This window comes from Miscanthus floridulus, chromosome 7, assembly GCF_019320115.1.
Source record: "Miscanthus floridulus cultivar M001 chromosome 7, ASM1932011v1, whole genome shotgun sequence".
Lineage (NCBI taxonomy): Eukaryota > Viridiplantae > Streptophyta > Magnoliopsida > Poales > Poaceae > Miscanthus > Miscanthus floridulus.
Genome location: NC_089586.1, coordinates 134,095,597 through 134,117,645, shown reverse-complemented (window position 1 = coordinate 134,117,645; position 22,049 = coordinate 134,095,597). Strand labels below are relative to the sequence as shown.

The 22,049-nt window shown below is 51.4% G+C and overlaps 1 protein-coding gene across 1 annotated transcript; it reads left to right on the top strand.

Moving 5' to 3' along the window:
• The first annotated feature begins 19,664 nt into the window (after window positions 1–19,664).
• Window positions 19,665–21,491, top strand: LOC136464901 (probable phospholipase A2 homolog 1). Its single transcript, XM_066463849.1, has 3 exons — window positions 19,665–19,826; window positions 19,914–20,033; window positions 20,689–21,491. The coding sequence occupies exons 1-3, from the start codon at window positions 19,673–19,675 to the stop codon at window positions 20,865–20,867; spliced, it is 453 nt and encodes a 150-aa protein (XP_066319946.1). The 5' UTR covers window positions 19,665–19,672; the 3' UTR covers window positions 20,868–21,491.
• Window positions 21,492–22,049: the final 558 nt, after the last annotated feature.

Genomic DNA, 22,049 nt, shown 5'->3' with positions numbered 1-22,049 from the left:
AAGCTTGTCAATTTATCCTTGAGGATATATAACTTGGCACTCTTCACCGCCGGTGTGCCCTCATATGTTTCCTCCAATCTCTTCCACACATCATTTGCTCTATCACAATTCTTGATTTGCTCAAACACCTTGGAATCAATGGCATTGTATATGGTGTTGAGAGAGCCATTGTATTGCATTGCTTTTGATCTTATCTTGATTTGTTGGATTATCGGGATCAATGATAGCATAGTCATTCTCGGTCACTTCCCATACTTGATCATTTATTGAACCAAGATACATCTTCATTTTTCTCTTCCAATAACCATAGCATGTGCCATCAAAGAACGGTGGTTTGCCCCCCACATGGTTGAACACAACTTGAGCCATAATTTGACACCGAGGTTGTTAAGCCTTTAATCAAACGGTGACCACGGCTCCGATACCACTTGAAAGGTCCTAATATGGCTAGAGGGGGGGGGGGTGAATAGCCTATTTAAAAATCTATAAATCAACTAGAGCAATTTGATTAGTATGACAAATAGCGTAATGCAAACTTGCTCTAGCTCTACAAGGGTTGCAAGCCACCTATCAAACAATTCTAGTTGCAATGATTACTTAGGCACACAAACTTGCTATGTAATTACTCACTAAGAGCTCTCAACCTTGCTACTCTAAAGAGCTCAACTATATGAATATAAATAATAAAGCAAGCTCTCAATTCTAATTACACTAAAGAGCTTGTGTCAACTAGTTTGCAAGAATGTAAATAAGTGAGTAAGGTGATTATACCGACGTGTAGGGGATGAATCAATCACAAGATGAATATATGGCCAATCACCGGGAGAATGCCAAAGACAAGAGACAATCGATTTTCTCCCGAGGTTCACGTGTTTGCCAACACGCTACGTCCCCGTTGTGTCGACCAACACTTGGTGGTTCGACGGCTAAGAGGTGTTTCACAAACCTCGTCCACACGATTGGACACCGCAAGAACCGACCCACAAGTGAGGTAACTCAATGACACAAGCAATTTACTAGAGTTACCTTTCGGCGCTCCGCTGGGGAAGGTACAACTCCCCTCACAATCACCAAAGGCGGCCACGAACAATCACCAACTCATGTCGATCCTTCACGACTGCTCCAACCGTCTAGGTGGTAGCAACCATCAAGAGAAACAAGAGAAATCCGCAGCGCAACACGAATACCAAGTGCCACTAGATGCAATCACTCAAGCAATGCACTTGGATTCTCTCCCAATCTCACAAAGATGATGGATCAATGATGGAGATGAGTGGGAGGACTTTGGCTAAGCTCATAAGGTTGCTATGTCAATGAAAATGTGCAAGAGTTGTCCCTTGAGCCGGCCATGGGGCTATATATAGAACCCCCATCAAATAGAGTCATTATACCCCTTCACTGGGCAAAACGTGCTCTGACCGGACGCTCCGGTCATACCGACCGGACGCTGGCCCTCAGCGTCCGGTCGCCCGATGGACGCCACGCGTCACTAGCTTCAAATATTGTTTGTCAGATTTCAACGGCTACGAAGCTGACCAGACGCTCCGGTCAAAACTGACCGAATGCTGAAGCCCCAGCGTCCGGTCGTTTCCAGTAAGCTCCCCGAGGCATATTTTTTGACCGGACGCATCCGGTCCACCTTGACCGGACGCAGCCAGCGTCCGGTGCTCAACCCTAGCTACTGTGCCGTCTGACAGCTCGACCGGACGCAGCCTTTCAGCGTTCGGTCGCTGAGTGACCCAGCGTCCGGTCAGTAGACCGACGCCAGCATCATTTTGATCAACTCCATTTCAACTCTAACTTCTTCACCCTTGCTCAAATGTGCCAACCACTAAGAATTTGCATCCGGCGCAATAGAAAATAGGCATTTCATTTTCCCGAAAGCGCCACCTCTTTTGTAGTTGTGCCAACACCACCAAGTGTATCACCTTGTGCACAAGTGTTAGCATATTTTCACAAACATTTTCAAGGGTGTTAGCACTCCACTAGCTCCCAAATTCATATGCAATGAGTTAGAGCATCTAGTGGCACTTTGATAACCGCATTCCGATACGAGTTTCACTCCTCTTAATAGTACGGCTATCTATCCTAAATGTGATCACACTCACTAAGTGTCTTGATCACTAAAACAAAATGGCTCCTACATTTTATACCTTTGCCTTGAGCCTTTTGTTTTTCTCTTTCTTCTTTTCCAAGTTTAAGCATTTGACCATCACCATGCCATCACCATTGTCATGATCTTCGCCATTGCTTCATCACTTGGAGTAGTGCTGCCTATCTCATAATCATCTTGATAAACTAGGTTAGCACTTAGGGTTTCATCAATTAACCAAAACCAAACTAGAGCTTTCAACGGCCTAGACGTAGCTCGCCCCTCTGGCGGTGCGGGTGAAGGAATTGGAGGAGGAGCTCACCCGCGTAGTCAGCGATCGGGATGCCTTCAGGGGCCGAGCCGTTGAAGCTACGGCCTCGGCCGTGGCTCTCGCGGGGCAGCTGGGGGCGGAACAGATGGCGCACCAGCTGACGAAAGGTGCCTTGGATGAGGCCCTTGCTGCAGCTGAGGCCTCGCGAACCGAGGCTATGGTCTGGAGGGGGACGGTTGAGGGTGAGTTTTAGTCCCCTCATTTTGTTTTCTTTTCCTTATGTTCGCTCCCTAACTCCCTTGTGTGACGCAGAGCTGGGGAGTGAAGCTTCCAAGGCAGCCGAGGCTTCTTGGGTCAAGGCCCAGCGCTTGAAGGAGGAGGCCGAGGCTTCTCGGGCCAAGGCCCTGTGCTGGAAGGAGAGAGCCGAGGCTTGTCAGGTCGAGACCCGATGCTAGGAGCAGAAGGCCAAGGGTGAGTTCCGTGGGCTTCCGCCCCTAACTTAGGTTGTTTTTTTTCGCTTGACCTCATTCCATTTTCCGCGGTGCAGAGTCAGAGGCGGAGGTTACTTGGGCCACCGAGGCTTCCAGTGCGGTGCAGACGGTGCTCGAGACCAAGACCGGGGAGCACGAGGCGCTGAAACATGCTGCCCTTTCCGCCTGCGAGGCCTTGGAGGTTGAAGGGGTTCAGTCAGGCAGCTCCCTAGGGAGCCGTTTGATCGCGCTGAGCAACCAGATGCATGAGCAGCTCCGAGGAGCGCTGCACACAGGTGTCAAGCACGCGCTGGCTATCATCTCTTCTCACTACGTCGGCGTCGACCTCCCGGCCATCAGTGATGGGTATGTCCTGCCTGATGATGACGAGGAGGCTGACGCGGCGGTCACGAAGCTGATGGAGGCAGCGAAAGGCCCTGGCACGGCGCTGGCGACGCTCTTCGAAGAGGAGGTGGTTCCTCCCCTACCATCTGCCGGTGCTGAAGGCCCTGAGCCTTGATCTGGGCCCTGGGGGCTATGTAAAAATAGAGTAGGAGTTATTTTTGTATTGTAACGCTTGTGGCCGTTGAGGCCTTTATTTTTGAAGTATTTGTGTTTCTTAGTTGTTTTTCTCATGTTTCCGAGCCTCTGCCCTCTGTCGCTCCTGATCAGATTTCGTTTGCAAAACACCCCCTTGGGGCCTAAGCCGTCCCTTGGGCGAGAGGTAGTGAGGGAGTGCCATAGCCCAAAGGCGTAGGCCGTCTCGCGACTCTACCGACCTCTTGCTTAGGAAACAGACCTTGGTCCGAGGGGTTTTTACAACTGATTCGTCAGAGCCTGCTAGAGTCTTGGCGTAGGAATTTTTGTGAAAAACAACTGAAGAATGGTGCGTGGGACCTAGGGGGAGTCCCCCATCTAGCCCCCGAGGGAGGCTTGGTTCTGCTGAGGCAGAGCCGAGTCTCCCTTGCCGTGTTACTGTATTGCCAAGACCTACGATGGGCTCGGGGGGTTTCTCGAAAAATTAGACCAACTAAAGAACACTTTTAATTGTATTTCGAGAAACGACATATACAATGCTTGGAAATTTAGGGATAAAAGCGACGTAGCTGTTCTATGTTCCAAGCGTTGGTGAAGACTTCGCCCTTCTCGTTGGCCAGCTTGTAGGTCCCGGGCTTCAGTACTTGGGCGATGATGTACGGTGTGGCAGAACCACCCGAAATAGCGTACTTATGAAGGCGCTCGTCTTCCATCAGACACTAAGCACCCCGAAAGTAACTACAGCGAGCGGTGTCCGTCGGGCACACCCTAAGGGAGAACCTGAAAGATCCACATTTTTCCCAAGGATCCAATAATGAAAACGAGTTACAACACAAGTCTATCTCATACATTAGAGTTTCTTGAAAAGTACATTATTACAATACCAAATACAGAGTGCGGAATGATAAACAGCGGAATATTAAAAGATAACATCTAGCGAAAAGATAACGAGGATTCCGTTTGAGCCCACCAGATGGATCCTCCACACAAGGAACTCCTCAAGCGTCACCTGCAACAGGGGTAAATAAACCCTGAGTACACAATGTACTCGCAAGACTTATCCGATAGTGGGAATACTTTCCCGACTCCAAGGAATATGCTAGGCTTTATGGTTTGCTGGTTCTCTTTTAGCAAAAAGCAATACTAATAGTGAGTCCTTATTGATACATTATTATCATCAGCCGTATTAAGTTTTCATCTAGTCAATCTATATAAGCATGTTCTACTTTCAAGCAAGAGTTGAGCAATCAGTTCCATTTCTTCTCCTTTCAACTTTCAGTTCTTACTACGGTGCTAAACCGCAGACAAGTCGTACCGGATAACCCGGCAATTCGCGAATCAATGTGCCCAGCTGGGTGCCCCGAAGACACACGTCCCGCTTGTACCCCAGGCACAAGCAGGACTAACCCACCACTCTCCTGTCCCGGGTGTCCAGGTCCCCGTCCAAACTTGGACTCCAAGCCCCCACATCCTGAGTCCCGGACTCAGTGCGGTGCAAGGACCTCCACCACCTCCTCTTCCCATCAGTCGGTCCGGAAAGAGCCGGATCCGCGACAAGAGAGCAGCAAGCCTTCCCTGCGCCCATACCCAAGTATGTGCTCGGGACAATAATCTGTGACTTGCCTAGAGTCATATGCAACGACCGGTCCTTAATCGACATAGACAGGGAAAAAGTGTAACCGGGCTATGCCCTGTTGGCCGCAGGACACAACCCCTCACACCCACCAGTATTAAATCCACATCCCTGTCTGGTCACCATTTTCCTTTCCATTATTTCATCATGATATCACAGTTTAAACACCTATTTGCGAGTAACGACAGGTTACTCACGCTACCGATATCCTGAGCATAGCAGCTACTCGACCTATACTAGTAGGACTCATGGTGGATGTATTTATGCATGTAGCTTCCATAAAATGTCTGTAACATAAATGCATATCATATAAATATATTCAGTGATCATTTAAAAATAGGGGTTATACACCGGGGCTTGCCTTGGGCAGGCGCGGTGTCAGCAAAGTCAGTGACGAGTGGCTCCGGAACGTCCTCCTGCACGAGGATCTCCTCGTACTCTTCGATGACTTCGTCGTACTCCTGCTCGCCGAATGTCACGATCTCCAGTGGCTCGTCCTCTATATGCATGCAGTGATGATGATGCAATAATTAATATATAGGCAACCGCAACTCTTAAAATAAGAATACATTTACCAAGCTACTAAGCTAACTCTAATGACTAATACGCAAAGTTACCTATTATTCCCACTAAACAAGTATGAAATATTTCATGTATTATCTGTAACACCCTCGGTGTTACGCCTTAATCAAAATATTAAACCATGTCATGAGCATCATGTTTATGTATTATTGCATGTGGTAAATGAGAAATTAAATTTTATTGCACTAATTCTTAAATTGAGCTCTAATTTATTCCTTGTCCAAGTTGTCCTTCCAGCATGTCATCTCTCTCCACGTGAGAGCTCCTTAGCCACAAAGTCAAATGATAAATTATTGTCATTCACTAATTATTAGCATACCACTTGGCAAGATTTTTATCTCCATCAATCTCGCGACGCGCCACTGTCATCTCTCGTTGTTCTAATTATCCCGCCTTTGCTTCGCTTGCTAATCACCTTGAAAAATCATCAGTGCACGACGCGCTACCACTGCCATAGTGTGTCGCACACGCTACGCATTAATCTCACTCACAAGTTCGACCGGCGAGCATGCCGCTCGCTCACTGGTTTGCAAACACGGTGCACACACCCAACATGTCAGAACGGTACCAGTGCAGATTTTTCCTCACGTCAGAACTGGAGCAGCGAAGATTTTCCATACGTCGGCACTGTAGCCGTGCAGGAAACACTGTTCACGCGTGGAAACCACTGTTCACGCGTGGAAATCACTGTTCACACGCAGAAGTTACTGTTCATCCACGGAAAAATCACCGTAGCCAGTGGAAAATGTTGTTTATCCATGCAGCACGTCGTTCCCGCGGCACTTTATTACCTTTAAGCAAGCTAGTTTAGCCACTAATCTTATGACACGTCGTTGTCGCGTCTTTGCTTCTCTATTCCTGCGTCTCCTGTCTTTAAAAGGATACGCCGAGCTATTTCGCTCCGCTGCTCACTTGCTTCTCTCGAATCAAGTTTCTCTGTTCTTACCCGTGAAAGCTGCGTCTATCGATTTCTCCTGAGCTGCAATAATCAGCCGAGGTAGCTAGTCTATAATTGATCTTTTCATTCTCTAATGTTTCCTTGACCTGTGGTCTCCTTCCCCATTAATTCCTTGACCTGCATGAATGAACCAGCACCCCACCGCCAAGCACGTTCAGCCCAAAGCACACTCCAGTCCTTACGTGCTCGTAAGTCCAAGACCACTCAAAGTTCATCCTTGAATTAATTCTCTCATGACCAAAGACCACACCACCGCACACGGCACGGAGTCAGAGGACAACCCTGCCAACTCGTTCATGCTTCCTGACTACTTGGCTTGTCATGACCACCCACAACCAGTGCTATATATGGTTCTGCTCCGCTCCACGTAGGGCAAGCATTTGCTAAGCTCCCTGGTGTCTCTCCTCTTGCATTGCCTCCGCACATCGATCACCGTAGGTGGCACTTCATCCAATTCTAAGGTAGCTAGCCTGTAAGAATTCCTTCATTCTTCTTCTTATTTTCTTGACTCGCGGTCTCATATAGTAATTCTAGACCCACAGTCATGTGCAAGTCAACAAGTTCAATTGCGTGATTAGCCTCCTCCAATTATATCATTTTCTTCATCTCTAGAGCTCATTTGAATTTATTTATTGATTGTGAAATAAATTTTGTTAGATTCCTAAATTCAGGATCTATCTGTTAGTGTAATTAGTTCATATAGTTCACTGATACCTTTAGGATTACTTTATTGTTTTGAAATGCTCGTTATGGTTATTTAGAGAATAAATTTTTATGATGCATGGTAGCTAGTGCACCTTGTTTTATTATATATATAGTAAATTGATATTAACTATAAGGATGCCTTTAGTTGCTAAGATAATGTAACGTCCCGCCTCTCCAAGGCCGGGGCCGCTTACATCTGGCAGCTTTTCTATGATATAGACTGCCCTCACAGACCAACACAGGTCTTTTCTGCGCACTTTGTCCTCACTCGTGCGCACTCGGGAAGAACTTCCTGGTCGGTCACCCATCGCTCCAGGCCAAGCACGCTTAACTTCGGAGTTATTTGCAGATGGGCTTCCGGAAAAGAAGTTGCAACTTATTGGTATGAGTATTCTATTAATCCTGTTAAGCCCTGGGCCGGGATGTTACATCCTCACCCCCTTAAGAGATCGACGTCCTCGTCGATCAATCCCAAGCCAGGAGCGTCCTCTCTTGGCCACGTCCATGTGTCCAGAGCCAGCGCATGTGCCATGCTGTGTGACCACGCCGGATCCACACCAGCCATGCGCACTATGCCTGCGCAACTGCGACACACGCGCCCGTGAAACCGCGAGAGTCGGCTCTGATACCATTCTGTAACGTCCCGCCTCTCCAAGGCCAGGCCCGCTTACATCTGGCAGCTTTTCTATGATATAGACTGCCCTCACAGACCAACACAGGTCTTTTCTGCGCACTTTGTCCTCACTCGTGCGCACCCGGGAAGAACTTCCCGGTCGGTCACCCATCGCTCTAGGCCAAGCACGCTTAACCTCGGAGTTATTTGCAGATGGGCTTCCAGAAAAGAAGTTGCAACTTATTGGTATGAGTATTCTATTAATCCTGTTAAGCCCTGGGCCGGGATGTTACATACGGTCCTTCCCATGGCGGGGTCAGCTTGTGGCGGCCCTTGTTGCTCTATGCTAGCCTCAACACCAGGTCGCCTACCTTCAAGTTTCGGCCTCGGACGCGTTGGGCCTGATAGTGCCGTAGGCTCTGCTGGTATTTGGCTGAGTGTAGTAGCGCGACGTCTCAGGCTTCCTCCAGTTGATCGAGGGCGTCCTCTCGGGTGGTACGGTTACTTTGCTCGTTATAGGCTTGTAGCCTCGGGGAACCATATTCCAAGTCAGTGGGGAGGATGGCCTCGGCCCCATAGACCTGGAAGAAAGGCGTGAACCCCGTGGCTTGGCTTGGAGTGTTCCTCAGGCTCCAGATGACCGATGGGAGTTCGGCGACCCATTTCTTGCCAAACTTTTTCAACCGGTTGTGAATCCTTGGCTTGAGGCCTTGTAGGATCATGCCGTTGGCACACTCTACTTGGCCGTTGGTCCTTGGGTGTCCTACGGCCGACCAGGCCACACGGATGTGGTGGTCGTCGCAAAACATTAGGAACTTTTTGTCGGTGAACTGTGTCCCGTTGTCGGTGATGATGGTGTTGGGGACCCCAAATCTGTGGATAATGTCAGTGAAGAACAGCACTGCCTGCTCGGATTTGATTCGATTGATCGGACGAGCCTCGATCCATTTGGAGAACTTGTCGATTGATACCAGTAGATGGGTGTAGCCCCCGGGGGCCTTTTGCAGAGGCCCAACCATGTCGAGCCCCCACACGGCGAACGGTCACGTGATGGGGATGGTTTACGGGGCCAGGGCTGGGAGATGTATCTACCAAGCATAGTACTGGCAACCTTCGTAGGAGCGTACCAGCTTGGTAGCGTCGGCGACCGCCATCGGCCAGTAGAACCCTTGGCGGAAAGCGTTCCCCACGAGCGTCCGAGGCGCCGCATGGTGCCCGCAAGCGCCTGCGTGCAAGTCCCAAAGCAGGGCTCGGCCCGCCTCGGTAGTGATACATCGTTGGAGGACACCTGAGGGACTTCGCCTGTATAGTTCGTCATTGTAGAGGACGTAGGTCTTGGCTCGGCATGCAAGCCGTCGTGCTTCGGTCTTATCGCCAGGAAGCTCCCCCCGATCAAGCCAATCGAGGAACGGGATTCACCAATCCACATCCTGATCAGTCTGCGGAGGCTCGGTGTTGACTTCCATGACCTCGGGCTCGGTCGAGGGGGTCTCGGCAGCAGAGGGGGCGTCGAGCTTTGCCGTGGGTCCCACAGGTGGGCCCACCTCTGTCGTCGAGGTGTAGTCAATGGAAGGTTTGTGGAGGTCTCTGGCGAAGACGTTCGGGGGGACTAGGGCCCGTGCCGAGGCCATCTTTGCCAGCTCGTCGGTGGCCTCGTTGTACTTCCGCGTGACGTGGTTTAGTATGAGGCCGTCGAACTTGTCTTCTAGGCGTCATACCAACTTGCAGTAAGCCTCCATTTTGGGGTCGAGGCAATTTGACTCCTTCATCACTTGATCCACGATGATCTGCGAGTCGCCTCGGATGTCGAGACGCCGTGCCCCAAGTTTGATGGTGACTTGCAAGCCATTGATGAGGGCCTCGTACTCGGACACGTTGTTGGAGGCGGTGAAGTGGAGCCACACCATGTAGCGCATGTGTACTCCGAGGGGCGAGATGAAGAGTAGACCCACGCCTGCCCCGATCTTCATCAGGGATCCATCAAAGTATAGGGTCTAGCACTCCATCTAAATTTGAGCTGGTGGCAGTTGGGTGTCTATCCACTCAGCCATGAAATCGGCCAAGACCTGAGACTTGATCGCTTTTTGAGGCGCAAACGTCAAGGTCTCCCCCATAAGCTCGATGGCCCACTTGGCTATCCTGCCTGAGGCCTCCCAGTTATGAATTATCTCACCCAGGGGGAAAGATGACACTACAGTCACAAGGGTGAGACTTGAAGTAGTGACGCAGCTTGCGCCGGGCCAAGACCATGGCGTAGACCAGCTTCTGGATGTGGGGGTAGCGTGCTTTGGTCTCGGAGAGCACCTCGCTGATGAAATAAACAGGTCGTTGCGTGGGCAGAGCATGCCCCTCTTCCTACCTCTCTACTACTATGGCAGCGCTGACCACTTGGGTCGTTGCGGCGACGTAGAGTAAGAGGGCCTCGTCCCTGGTGAAAGGTCCTAATATGGCTAGAGGGGGGGTGAATAGCCTATTTAAAAAACTACAAATCAACTAGAGCAATTTGATTAGTATGACAAATAGCGTAATGCAAACTTGCTCTAGCTCTACAAGGGTTGCAAGCCACCTATCCAATAATTCTAGTTGCAATGAATACTTAGGCACACAAACTAGCTATGTAATTACTCACTAAGAGCTCTCAACCTTGCTACTCTAAAGAGCTCAACTAGATGAATGTAAATAATAAAGCAAGCTCTCAATTCTAATTACACTAAAGAGCTTGTATCAACTAGTTTGCAAGAATGTAAATGAGTGAGTAGAGTGATTATACCGACGTGTAGGGGATGAACCAATCACAAGATGAATATATAGCCAATCACTGGGAGAATGACAAAGAAGAGAGACAATCGATTTTCTCCCGAGGTTCACGTGCTTGCCAACACGCTACGTCCCCGTTGTGTCGACCAACACTTGGTGGTTCGGCGGCTAAGAGGTGTTTCACAAACCTCGTCCACACGATTAGACACCGCAAGAACCGACCCACAAGTGAGGTAACTCAATGACACGAGCAATTTACTAGAGTTACCTTTCGGCGCTCCGCTGGGGAAGGTACAACTCCCCTCACAATCACCGAAGGCGGCCACGAACAATCACCAACTCGTGCTGATCCTTCACCGCTGCTCCAACCGTCTAGGTGGTGGCAACCACCAAGAGAAACAAGCGAAATCCACAGCGCAACACGAATACCAAGTGCCAGTAGATGCAATCACTCAAGCAATGCACTTGGATTCTCTCCCAATCTCACAATGATGATGGATCAATGATGGAGATGAGTGGGAGGACTTTGGCTAAGCTCATAAGGTTGCTATGTCAATGAAAATATGCAAGAGTTATCCCTTGAGCCGGCCATGGGGCTATAAATAGAGCCCCCATCAAATAGAGCCGGTGTACCCCTTCACTGGGCAAAACACGCTCTGACCGGACGCTCCGGTCATACCGACCGGACGCTGGCCCTCAACGTCCGGTCGCCCGATGGACGCCACGCGTCACCAGCTTCAAATGTTGTTCGTCAGATTTCAACGGCTACGAAGCTGACCGGACGCTCCGGTCAAAACTGACCGGACGCTGAAGCCCCAGCGTTCGGTCGTTTCCAGTAAGCTCCCCGAGGCATGTTTTTTCGACCGGACGCGTCCGGTCCACCTTGACCGGACGCAGACCAGCGTCCGGTGCTCAACCCTACCCACTGTGCCATCTGACAGCTCGACCGGACGCAGCCTTTCAGCGTCCGGTCGCTGAGTGACCCAGCGTCCGGTCAGTAGACCGACGCCAGCATCATTTCGACCAACTCCATTTCAACTCTAACTTCTTCACCCTTGCTCAAATGTGCCAACCACCAAGAATTTTGCATCCGGCGCAATAGAAAAGGGAGAGAGGGACCCAAACCCATCTCAACCCTGGAAACACCTTGTGCACATGTGTTAGCATATTTTCACAAATATTTTCAAGGGTGTTAGCACTCCACTAGATCCTAAATGCATATGCAATGAGTTAGAGCATCTAGTGGCACTTTGATAACCGCATTTCGATACAAGTTACACTCCTCTTAATAGTACGGCTATCTATCCTAAATGTGATCACACTCACTAAGTGTCTTGATCACTAAAACAAAATGGCTCCTACATTTTATACCTTTGCCTTGAGCCTTTTATTTTTCTCTTTCTTCTTTTCTAAGTTCAAGCATTTGATCATCACCATGCTATCACCATTGTCATGATCTTCGTCATTGCTTCATCACTTGGAGTAGTGCTACCTATCTCATAATCATCTTGATAAACTAGGTTAGCACTTAGGGTTTCATCAATTAACCAAAACCAAACTAGAGCTTTCACCTGGTCGGGGGTACCAGGGCAGGAGGATTCGCGAGCAGCGCTTTGAGCCTGTCGAGGGCTTCCTCGGCCTCGGGGGTCCAAGAAAAACGCTCGGATTTTCTCAAGAGTCGGTACAGAGGTAAACCTTTTTCGTCGAGGCACGAGATGAAGCGGCTCAGGGCCACAAGGCATCCCATGACCCTTTGTACTCCCTTGAGGTCTCTGATTGGTCCCATGCTGGTTATGGCCGAGACTTTCTTTGGGTTGGCCTCAATGCCGCGTTCTGAGACTATGAACCCTAAGAGCATGCCTCGGGAGACCCCGAACACACACTTCTCGGGATTGAGCTTGATGCCCTTCTCTCTAAGGCATTTGAAGGTTATCCTCAAGTCATCGATGAGATCCTTGGCTTTTCTGGTCTTGACTACGATGTCATCTACGTAGGCCTCGACGGTCCGCCCAATGTTGTCGCCAAAGACCTGGGTCATGCACCGCTGGTACGTGACTCCTACGTTTCTGAGGCCGAAAGGCATAGTCACGTAGCAGTACATGCCGAATGGTGTGATGAAAGAAGTCATGAGTTGGTCTGACTCTTTCATCTTGATTTGATGGTAACCAGAATACGCATCAAAGAAAGATAGGGTCTCACACCCTGCAGTGGAATCAACGATTTGATCGATTCGGGGTAATAGAAAGGGGACTTTTGGATAGGCTTTGTTCAAACCAGTGTAGTCTACGCACATCCTCCATTTCCCATTTTTCTTCCTGACTAACACGGGGTTAGCCAACCACTTTGGGTGGGATACTTCTTTGATGAATCCGGCTGCCAAGAGTTTCTGTATCTCCTCACCGATGGCCCTACGCTTTTCCTCGTCAAAGCGGCGCAGGCGCTGCCTCGTCGGTCTAGATTCGGCCTGGATGTCCAGGGCGTGCTTGGCGACCTCCCTCGGTATGCCCGGCATGTTCGAGGGACTCCATGCGAATATGTCGGCATTCGCACGGAGAAAGTCGACGAGCACGGCTTCCTATTTGATGTCAAGGGTGGCGCTGATCCTCAGCGCTCGGTCGTCGGGGTAGACGGGGTCGACCGGGACGAGTTTGGTGGCTTCCGCGGGCTCAAACACCCCCGCGCGACGCTTGGAGTTAGGCGCCTCACCACTGAGTTGGTCGAGGTGGGCGATGAGGGTCTCGGCCTCCGCAAGAGCCTCGGCGTACTCGATGCACTCAACGTCGCAGTCGTATGCATGTTCGTACGTGGACTCAATCGTGATGATACCGCTGGGGCCTGGCATCTTGAGCTTGAGGTAGGTATAGTTGGGGACTGCCATGAACTTAGCGTAGCACGGCCGTCCCAGGATGGCGTGGTAGGCTCCCCCAAACCCGACTACCTCGAAGGTAAGAACTTCCTTGCAGTAGTTGGAGGAGGTGCCGAAGCAGACGGGAAGGTCGATGCACCCGATGGGTCGCGTGCGCTTCCCTGACACGATGCTGTGGAAGGGGCGACGTCGCCTTGGAGCCTCGACCGGTCGATCTCCAAGAGCTCCAGGGTATTGACGTAGAGGATGTTGAGGCCGCTGCCTCCGTCCATCAACACCTTGGAGAGTCGGGTGTTGCCGATGATCGGGTCGACAACCAGTGGGTACTACCCGGGATTCAGAACATGGTTAGGGTGGTCATCTCGATCGAAGGTGATCTCCTCCCGAGACTAGTCGAGGTACTGGGGGTGGCCACCTTGATTGAGAAGACCTCTCGGCGTTCCCTCTTGCGCTGCCACGCCGTAAGGCACGTCGAGGGTCCACCGAAGATCATGAAGGCATTGCGTACCTCAGGGAACCCGTCGTCCTTGTCCTCGTCCCGGTCGTCGGCGCCCTTCTGCTTGGCATCGTTGTCGAGGAGCCCGAGCCTGGCGTAGTAACGTCGCAGCATGGAGCAATCCTCGAGTGCATGCTTGACCGGGCCTTGGTGGTAAGGGCAGGGTTTCTTAAGCATGTCATCGAAAGGCCTAGGGCCTCTGGGGCCTCGGGGATTCTTGCATTCTGCGGCCCCGACCAGATCAGCCCCCAGGACCTCCTGTATCCCCAGGCGCCCCTTCTTCTTTCTCTTGGGGAGGCGGGAGGCCGAGGCCTCGGGGGCCTCGTCCCTCTGCTTACCCTTGGCGTCGCTATTGGGGAAGATGGCTCCAACAGCCTCCTCACCTGAGGCGAAGTTGGTGGCGATGTCGAGGAGCGCAGTAGCGGAGCGTGGTACGTTCCGACCTAACTCTAGAACCAGGTCTCGGCACATGGTGCCAGAGAGGAAAGCCTGGACGATTTTCGAGTCATCGACGCTGGGCAACTCGGTGCACTGTTTGGAGAAGCATCAGATGAAGTCTCGTAGAGACTCGTCTGGCTTCTAGCGGTAGCTCTTAAGATCCCAGGAGTTCCCAAGGCGCACGTATGTGCCCTGGAAGTTCCCGACAAAGATCCTAACCAAGTCGCGCTAGTCATGGATTTGCGAGGGAGGAAGGTGCTCGAGCCAGGCTCGCGCCGAGTCTAACAAGAGCAAGGGGAGGTTGCGGATGATGAGCAGGTCATCATCTGCGCCACCTAGCTGGCATGCCAGGTGGTAATCGGCAAGCCAGAGTTTAGGGTTGGTCTCGCCGCTGTACTTCGCGAGATTGGCTGGTTGCCGAAACCGGGCGGGGAAAAGAGCAGCGCGGATGGCCCTGCTGAAGACCCGAGGGCCTGGCGGTTTAGGAGAAGGACTGTGGTCCTCCTCACTGTCATAGCGGCCGCCTCAGTGCGGGTGGTAACCCCGAGCGGGCCCTTCGTTGTCGTGGCGTCGTCGCCTACTAACCACCTCATGGTCTCCCTGCGCCTCGCGTCGATGGCCGAGGCGGTCTAGAAGCATGGGGGCCCTGTGGGCTATTGGTGCTCGAGTGGGTTCAGGACGAACCGAGGCTTCCCTATCCGGCCGAGGCGGGGCTACGGGCAAGTTCGAGGCGCCCTCGTGCCGTCGGGAGGCGGAACTTTCGGCCTGCTATACCGCGGCGGTCTCTAGGAGATCCCGAAGCTCGCGCACGGACCCGCCGCCCCTCCGTGGTAGAAGGCTCGGGCATTGCGCGGACCAGCATTGCCGCAGCCACAATGTTCTGGCTAGCGTGATTGAAGACTGGGGGTTGCTCGCTCCCTTCGTCGTCGTGGATGCGGTGATGTACATCGCGGGCCCTTCATCGGGCTCCTTCGCCTTCGTCGCGGCCTCGCTACTCCTGTTTGAGAGAGTCTCGAAGCTTCTATAGAAGAAGTCGATCTTGTTCGACCTTGGCTTGGAGCTCACGGAGTTGTTCCAGGTCCGAGCGTTGAGGTCGCGCAGGAGCGAGGTTCTCGTTCCGTGCTGCCGGCAGGACAATGCGTGGAGGTGTGGCGGCGCCTGTACCCGGGCGAAGCGGGGAACGGCTACCTGCCCCCTAGTCCTCTTCGCCCGCCCTCGGCATCTCGAGCCCGACGTGAAAACACTCGCGAGTGGGGTCGTAGGTGCCCTCATCGTCGGAGTTGGAGTAGCCGAAGCAGTAGTCGCTTGCGGCCAAGAACTGGCGCATAGCCCCAGGGTCGTGGAGTCTGGAGAAATCCACTCCGAGCCATGCCTCGTCCTCCTCCGAGGAGTCAGCGTGGGTGCTCAGGTCGAGAGCGAAGCGCTGGCGGCGTTCTGAGGGATCCTCGTGAGCGGCAGTGTAAGCGTAGGCATAAGAGGCGGCGACATTTCTCAACCCAAAGGGGTATGGGGATGGTGCCGTCACCAGACTCTGCTCCGCCGGGATCGGCTCCTTAGGGAGTGGTGGAGCGGAGCTTGATGACTGGGCATCGCCGTGTGCCACCGGCGATTTTCCTTTGTCCAAGCTCAGGCTAGACAGGTTCCCAGCCAGGGACCCTGTGCCAACAACTGGTCGTAGGATATCGGCGGGGAGCGGCGTGCCGCCCCGGATTCGCGTAGCGTCGGGGTGGTCTTGCTCGCGTCGTGCCTGGCGAGCACGGCGAGAGCGGCCGCCCGGGCGCCGCCTGCGCCTGGGCTGCCGGTGCGTGACTTCATCGTCGGTTGGTGGGGCTCGAGGAGTGAGGAGTACCATGTCGTATTCATGCCCTAGAGACATGAACTCTAGGCTCCCAAACCAAACCACCGTGCCGAGACGCAATGGTCGTACGGGGTCTGCCATCCGGAACTTGCTGGGATGACAAAACTGACACACAGAGTCCCCTACCTGACGCGCCAACTGTTGGTGTTTCGGACTGGGGGGTCCTCAACCGGCTAGTGAATTTGAACTGCGTGCTCCCAGTCCTAGATGGTGATGCAAAGAGACACAAGGTTTATACTGGTTCAGGCAATCGGTGCCCTACGTCCAGTCTGAGAGATCGATCTTGTATTCCTTGCACCGAAGTGCTTGTAGTAGGGGGTTACAAGCTAGGTGAGAGAGGGAGCTAGTCCCAGGTCTCGGTGAGGAGTGGTTTGGGCTGCTGCTTGAGACGTTGCTCTCAGGTGGCTGGGAAGTGTGCGTGTGTGTGTGTTACAAGGTGTTCTCCCCTTGTCCGTCCCCCTCTAAGTGGCCCAAGTCCTCTCCTTTTATAGTTGAAGGGAGGACAAGGACAGTACATGTGTTAACTATGCGGCGTCGTGCCAACAGGGGCGGCATGTCCGAGCCCTGTGGCCTGTTCCTATGGCGGCGTGGTCGTCGGAGTGGTCCGTCCTTGGAGCACTGGGGCGGCGTGCTAGTCTCATCCAATCCTGTGCGTCGTGGGAGCCCCGGGACTGCCTCGGAGCGGGTGCGGCGGTGGACGTGCAAGCCGCTGTGGACGGACTGTGCACAAGGCCAAGGCGTGGTCGGTGCTGAGGCTGCACCGCCGTGGGGGGTCTCGGCGGGCACAAACCCTAAGATAGCCGAGGCCTTGGTGCACAGTGCTGAGGCCCCGAGTGGGCGGCTGATCTGGTGCGCCGGCTTGGAGGCGGTGATGACCTAGGCTAAGTTGTCCGTGCGATGTTGTTTTCGAGGCGGGGATCGCGGGGTACAGTGCAGTGTGGGCGCTGATCGTGGGCACAGCGCCAGGGTACAGTGACCGATAATCCCCGCCGTGCCCTGTCTTAGCCGGTATGGGGCCGATGCGACCTTATGTCCCGTCGGTCATTCTGTGGCGTCGAGCCATTGTCCGGCTGAGATTGCGGGAGTGGTTGAAGTATTAATGAGACATGACGTGCTGTCGGGAAGACCGGCCGAGGCAGGGGCGACGGATTATGGATAAGGTGGCCTCGTGCGCTACGGAGAATGAGGCCTCACGCGAGACGGAGAGCGGAGCCTCGCGCGAGACGGAGATCGGACTCCTTGCCGAGGCCTTCCGTGAGAGGCCTCGCGCGAGACAGAGAATGCAACCCCTGCCGAGGCCTCCCGTGGAGAGCCTCGCGTGAGGCGGAGATTGCGTTCCCTGTCGAGGCCTTCCGTGGGGAGCCTCACGCGAGGCGGAGATTGCGTCAGGACGCCGAGACCTCCTGCACGAGGTTCGAGGCGAGGCGGAGAGCCTGGCAGGCTCGGACGTGGCGGGTGAGGGGCCCACGGCTTACCTTCTAGCTTTGTTTTTTGATGGGGCTTAAGTGACCCCTTTGATGTTCGCTCGGGGTACCCCGTTCTAAGGTACCCGACAGAGTCAGAGAGTATCCAACCCACTGCACAGCTTAAGTTGGTAACACTTACCAAGGTGGGCAGTCACTACTTGCCATTGTGACCTCGATTGATTGACGCCACCTACTACATCAGAATCCTACGAAGCAAAAAACGGATGGAGATAAAGTGAACAACCATTGGTGGCGGAGCCAGAACCAAAATATGGGGGGATGAAAAGCAGCAGCCAACTCAGACTTGTTCAGAGCTTATGGCGAGGCAGTGATAGCAGCCATCAGCATATGATTTTGTATCTGTATGTATGTTGATAGATGCTAACTTGCATTTTTTCTGATAGCTCATGAATGGGGGGAAAATGTAAAAAAAATCAGACACATATTCCTAATGATACATAGTATTTTCTGTAATTTACGTATATTTTTTAGCTAACGTACGGATCACTAGAAAGATTTGTGAAGTAAATTAAAAAATGAACACGGATGTACACAACCAATCACTAGCTTCTCATTTCTAGCTTCTCGTTTCTATGCGGGCAGCGGCCACAAACAGGATTGTGGGCTTGCGGCCGTCGCGTCAAAGGACGCACTCACGTACGTGGCTGAATACGGCCACCCCAGAAGCCCGCGAACGAGGACGCGACGCTTGCGGACGCAGGACGGGCTACCTGCCATGCGTACACCCATGAACCCTAACCCTAAATGTCGTGGAATGTGGGTGCAAAGGGGGCGGCAGGGGCCACGTACCTTCGATCCATCGCGAGCAGCAGCTGGCGGCCGTGGCTCAAGGACAGCCGGAGGGGAGCAGGCGTGGCGGCGGCGGGCGAGCTAGAGAAGAAGGGGACCAAGAAGAAGCAGGCGGCGACGGTGTTCACAGGGGAAGAAGAGAACGCGTCGGGCGTCGGCGTTGCCCGCACGAGAAAGTGGGCGAGCGAGCGACTGGCCCGGCCCGTTTTCCCTTCTTCCAAATAGCCAGGGGCAGGCAGGTCATTTTGTTGCGCCCTGCTGACTATGCGCCACCGTGTCATGTCGCCGTGGCGTGCCAGACAAGCAAATGTGGCAACACGAAGACGCATGATTTTTAAAGATGCTAAATATGTAAGAGCCATCGTAAGGATGAGAAACGGATGAGTGACGATCTTAATAATGGTAAATATGTAAAATTCCCCCAGTGTGATGGAGGAGCTTTTGGTTGGGTTTAGGCTGTCTCCAGAAGCCCACTGTCGAACCCAAACCCAAAACGTGGGTCTCCGATACCATACTTACCTTTAACAGTAACTACACCGAAGATCTATTTTAATGCTAGGAAATGCATGATCTAAATCTGAGTATCCTCTCTCCTGAAGATTTATTTGTAGGAAGAGTTGTCTTTTGGATTTTGTTGTTGGAGAAAACAAAAAATAAATATTGAATGCTTTGTTTGTAGAGCTATTTAAGGGACGAATGTGTCTTATATTTTAGGTCACGGTTGTTGTAGATAGACTGTCTCCAACAAGAAAGTGATATGGGCACCCAAACTCAAAATGGGTAGAAAGAAACTTAAAATCAGCCTCTAACAAAGTACCTATACGGAAGACCTATTTTAAATTATTTAAGAGACACAGCCTAAATATGAGCATCCTAAAATCTATTTGCAGAAAAATTCTCTTTTAAGTCTGGTTATTAGAGAAGATGCTAAATATATATTGAACTTTTCGTCCGTAACGCTATCTTTTAGGTGGGATTCGATGGTGACGTCTCTCACTGACAATTGCGGCCCGCACCAGGACTCTCTCCATCACCACTTGGCCTGGCCTGGCTCGGCTCGGCTCGCCAGCCTGGTCTGGCCTGCAGCCCTGGACGCCTAGTCAGCCACCCAAGACCCATCATGTTTCTCATCATGGCTAGCCAATACCAGGCGATGTCGCGGCGCCGGGCGCTCCTCGCCATCCTCCTCGCCGTCGTCGCCGCCTCCGTTTCCTCGGCGCCCCAGCCCCAGCCCCCGCCTTGCAGCCGCTCGTGCGCGGCCCTCAACTGCGACTGTGCGTGACCCCCCGCCTTATCCTCATCGACTCTATCGGTGCGGCGATCTGATCTGGTTCCTGTTTTGTAACGCTTCTTTGCCGCAGCCGTTGGGATCCGCTACGGCAAGTACTGCGGCGTGGGCTGGAGCGGCTGCGACGGCGAGGAGCCCTGCGACGACCTCGACGCCTGCTGCCGCGACCACGACAGCTGCGTCGAGAAGAAAGGTTACATTTGCTTGCTTGCGTCCCTGCCTCCCTTGCTGTGCTCGTTAGTGAGATGGGTGGATGGATCAAGCCCCTAGCCTGCAAATCATCACTAGCAAGGAATTTATCATTGGATGGATTTTGCGTTGCCGGATGCAATGTTATCACTCCACTCGGTATATTATTATTATTTCCTGGTTGTGATGTCGTTGGATTGGATGGATCCTACTACTACTAACTAGTGCTTAACTGACAAATTCAGTGCCTTACAGCATAAATCACTCACTCCAATTCGTTGCTCTGGCTTCTCTCTGGTTATGTGCTGTACTGTTCATAGTTTCGAAGAACAATGTGTTTGTCTGTCATATGGATGGTGGCAATTGGTATGCCATGCCAGTATGTATTGGGATATGAGGGCTCTTTAGTGAAGAACAAAAGTTATTAGTATATAAAATCAAAGGCCTCAAACTCATACCACAAAAGTTTGCATTTACCATCCATGAAAACATATATAAAAATGAAAGTAGTGATCAACAAAGGATGAGCATGAGGATATGGTATTGCTGTATTGGTATCCCCACACCAACTCAAATGCTTTTTTTGTTTACTTTTATTCACCTGCAGTTCCTGAGCTGATGTCTCTTGCTTAATGCTTTGATTTATTATTCTCTGCTAGGTATGATGAGCGTGAAATGCCATGAGAAGTTCAAAAACTGCATGAGGAAAGTGAAAAAGGCAGGCAAGGTTGGCTTCTCCAAGAAATGCCCGTACGAGATGGCTATGGCAACAATGACTCGAGGGATGGATATGGCCATCATGCTCAGCCAGTTGGGCAGCCAGAAGGTGGAGCTCTAGCGTTAGCTAGCTTCACCTCAGCTGCATGCTGGTGGATTCTCACTGAAATACATACATATATACTCCACTGAAGAATAGAATTTACTACCACATGATTACTATTGTTTCATCAGAGTCGGAAGGATGCATAGCTTATTTTTGGACTGCCGAATTGAAAAGGGAAGAAAAGAGTTTATTTTATTTTCAGCAGCTTGAATAGTATTTTCCCCCCCAAGTAGAGCATATATTCTTCAACGTACTAGTTGGTTTTTTGGCAAATTGGGGAGAAAAAGGAGGAAAATGATGTCCCATTGGTTATTGTAAAAATCCTTTTAACGACTATTGCGATTTTGTGGGGTTCTTTTTCTTTCCGTGTCCAGTGATACAGGTGGGCTCCAAGTGTCACCGAGGACATAAAATGGAGGAAGAATTTCCATGTTGGTTCGTTACAAATTGGAGAAAGGGATATTGTTGATGCCAGTGGGTCATGCTTAACAGTTTGATGAGTAAGAAAAAATGGGTGTTCACTTCATTTAGGTGGAGGTGTCGTGTGTTCCTGTTTTATTTCTTCTTCCTTTTCCTGGTTGATGAGTGGGGACTGTTGGGAGTGTGCTTAATTCATATGAGCAAATCGTGGCCATCTTGATGATATATACTTTCTCCACACTAAAAAAAACTCGTTTCTCGAGAGGTCAAACAATCCCTGATTTGATATATATATATATATATATATATAACTGTGAATATTTACCATAAACAAATATTTCTTGATTAATTAATTGTAGAATATGTTTCTATAATAAATACATTCCAAGATATAAATGCTAGTATTATTTTATAAAGCCAGCCGAACTTTTGATGCCTCGGTAAGCTAGATTTTCAATTTTCAATTTTCTGAAAGCAGGAAGTATACATGAGCTGCTTGAATTTATGGCGTCCTTGAGTTACCGTAAAAAGTTTGCGGCTTGGGGTTCAACATCAGCATGATTTGATTTTATAGGAACATTGTTCTGGATAAAAAAAAAAGCGGATTAAGCTGGATTTTAGGGCACGCGAACGGGCCTTTAAAAGAAGCGGATCAAGCCGGGTTTCAGGGCACGTGAACTGGCCCCGTTCGCGTGTCCTGAAACCGGCTTGATCCACTTTTTTTTCATCCGGAACAGTGTTTTTTTCTCACAAATTTCTCCAGATTCATCTAGATTT

Coding starts and splice junctions, on each gene's coding strand:
- LOC136464901 (XM_066463849.1), top strand. CDS start 19,673: ATGTTTCTCATCATGGCTAGCCAATACCAGGCGATGTCGCGGCGCCGG. Junction 19,827..19,913: donor CGCGGCCCTCAACTGCGACT/GTGCGTGACCCC, acceptor TCTTTGCCGCAG/CCGTTGGGATCCGCTACGGC. Junction 20,034..20,688: donor CAGCTGCGTCGAGAAGAAAG/GTTACATTTGCT, acceptor ATTCTCTGCTAG/GTATGATGAGCGTGAAATGC.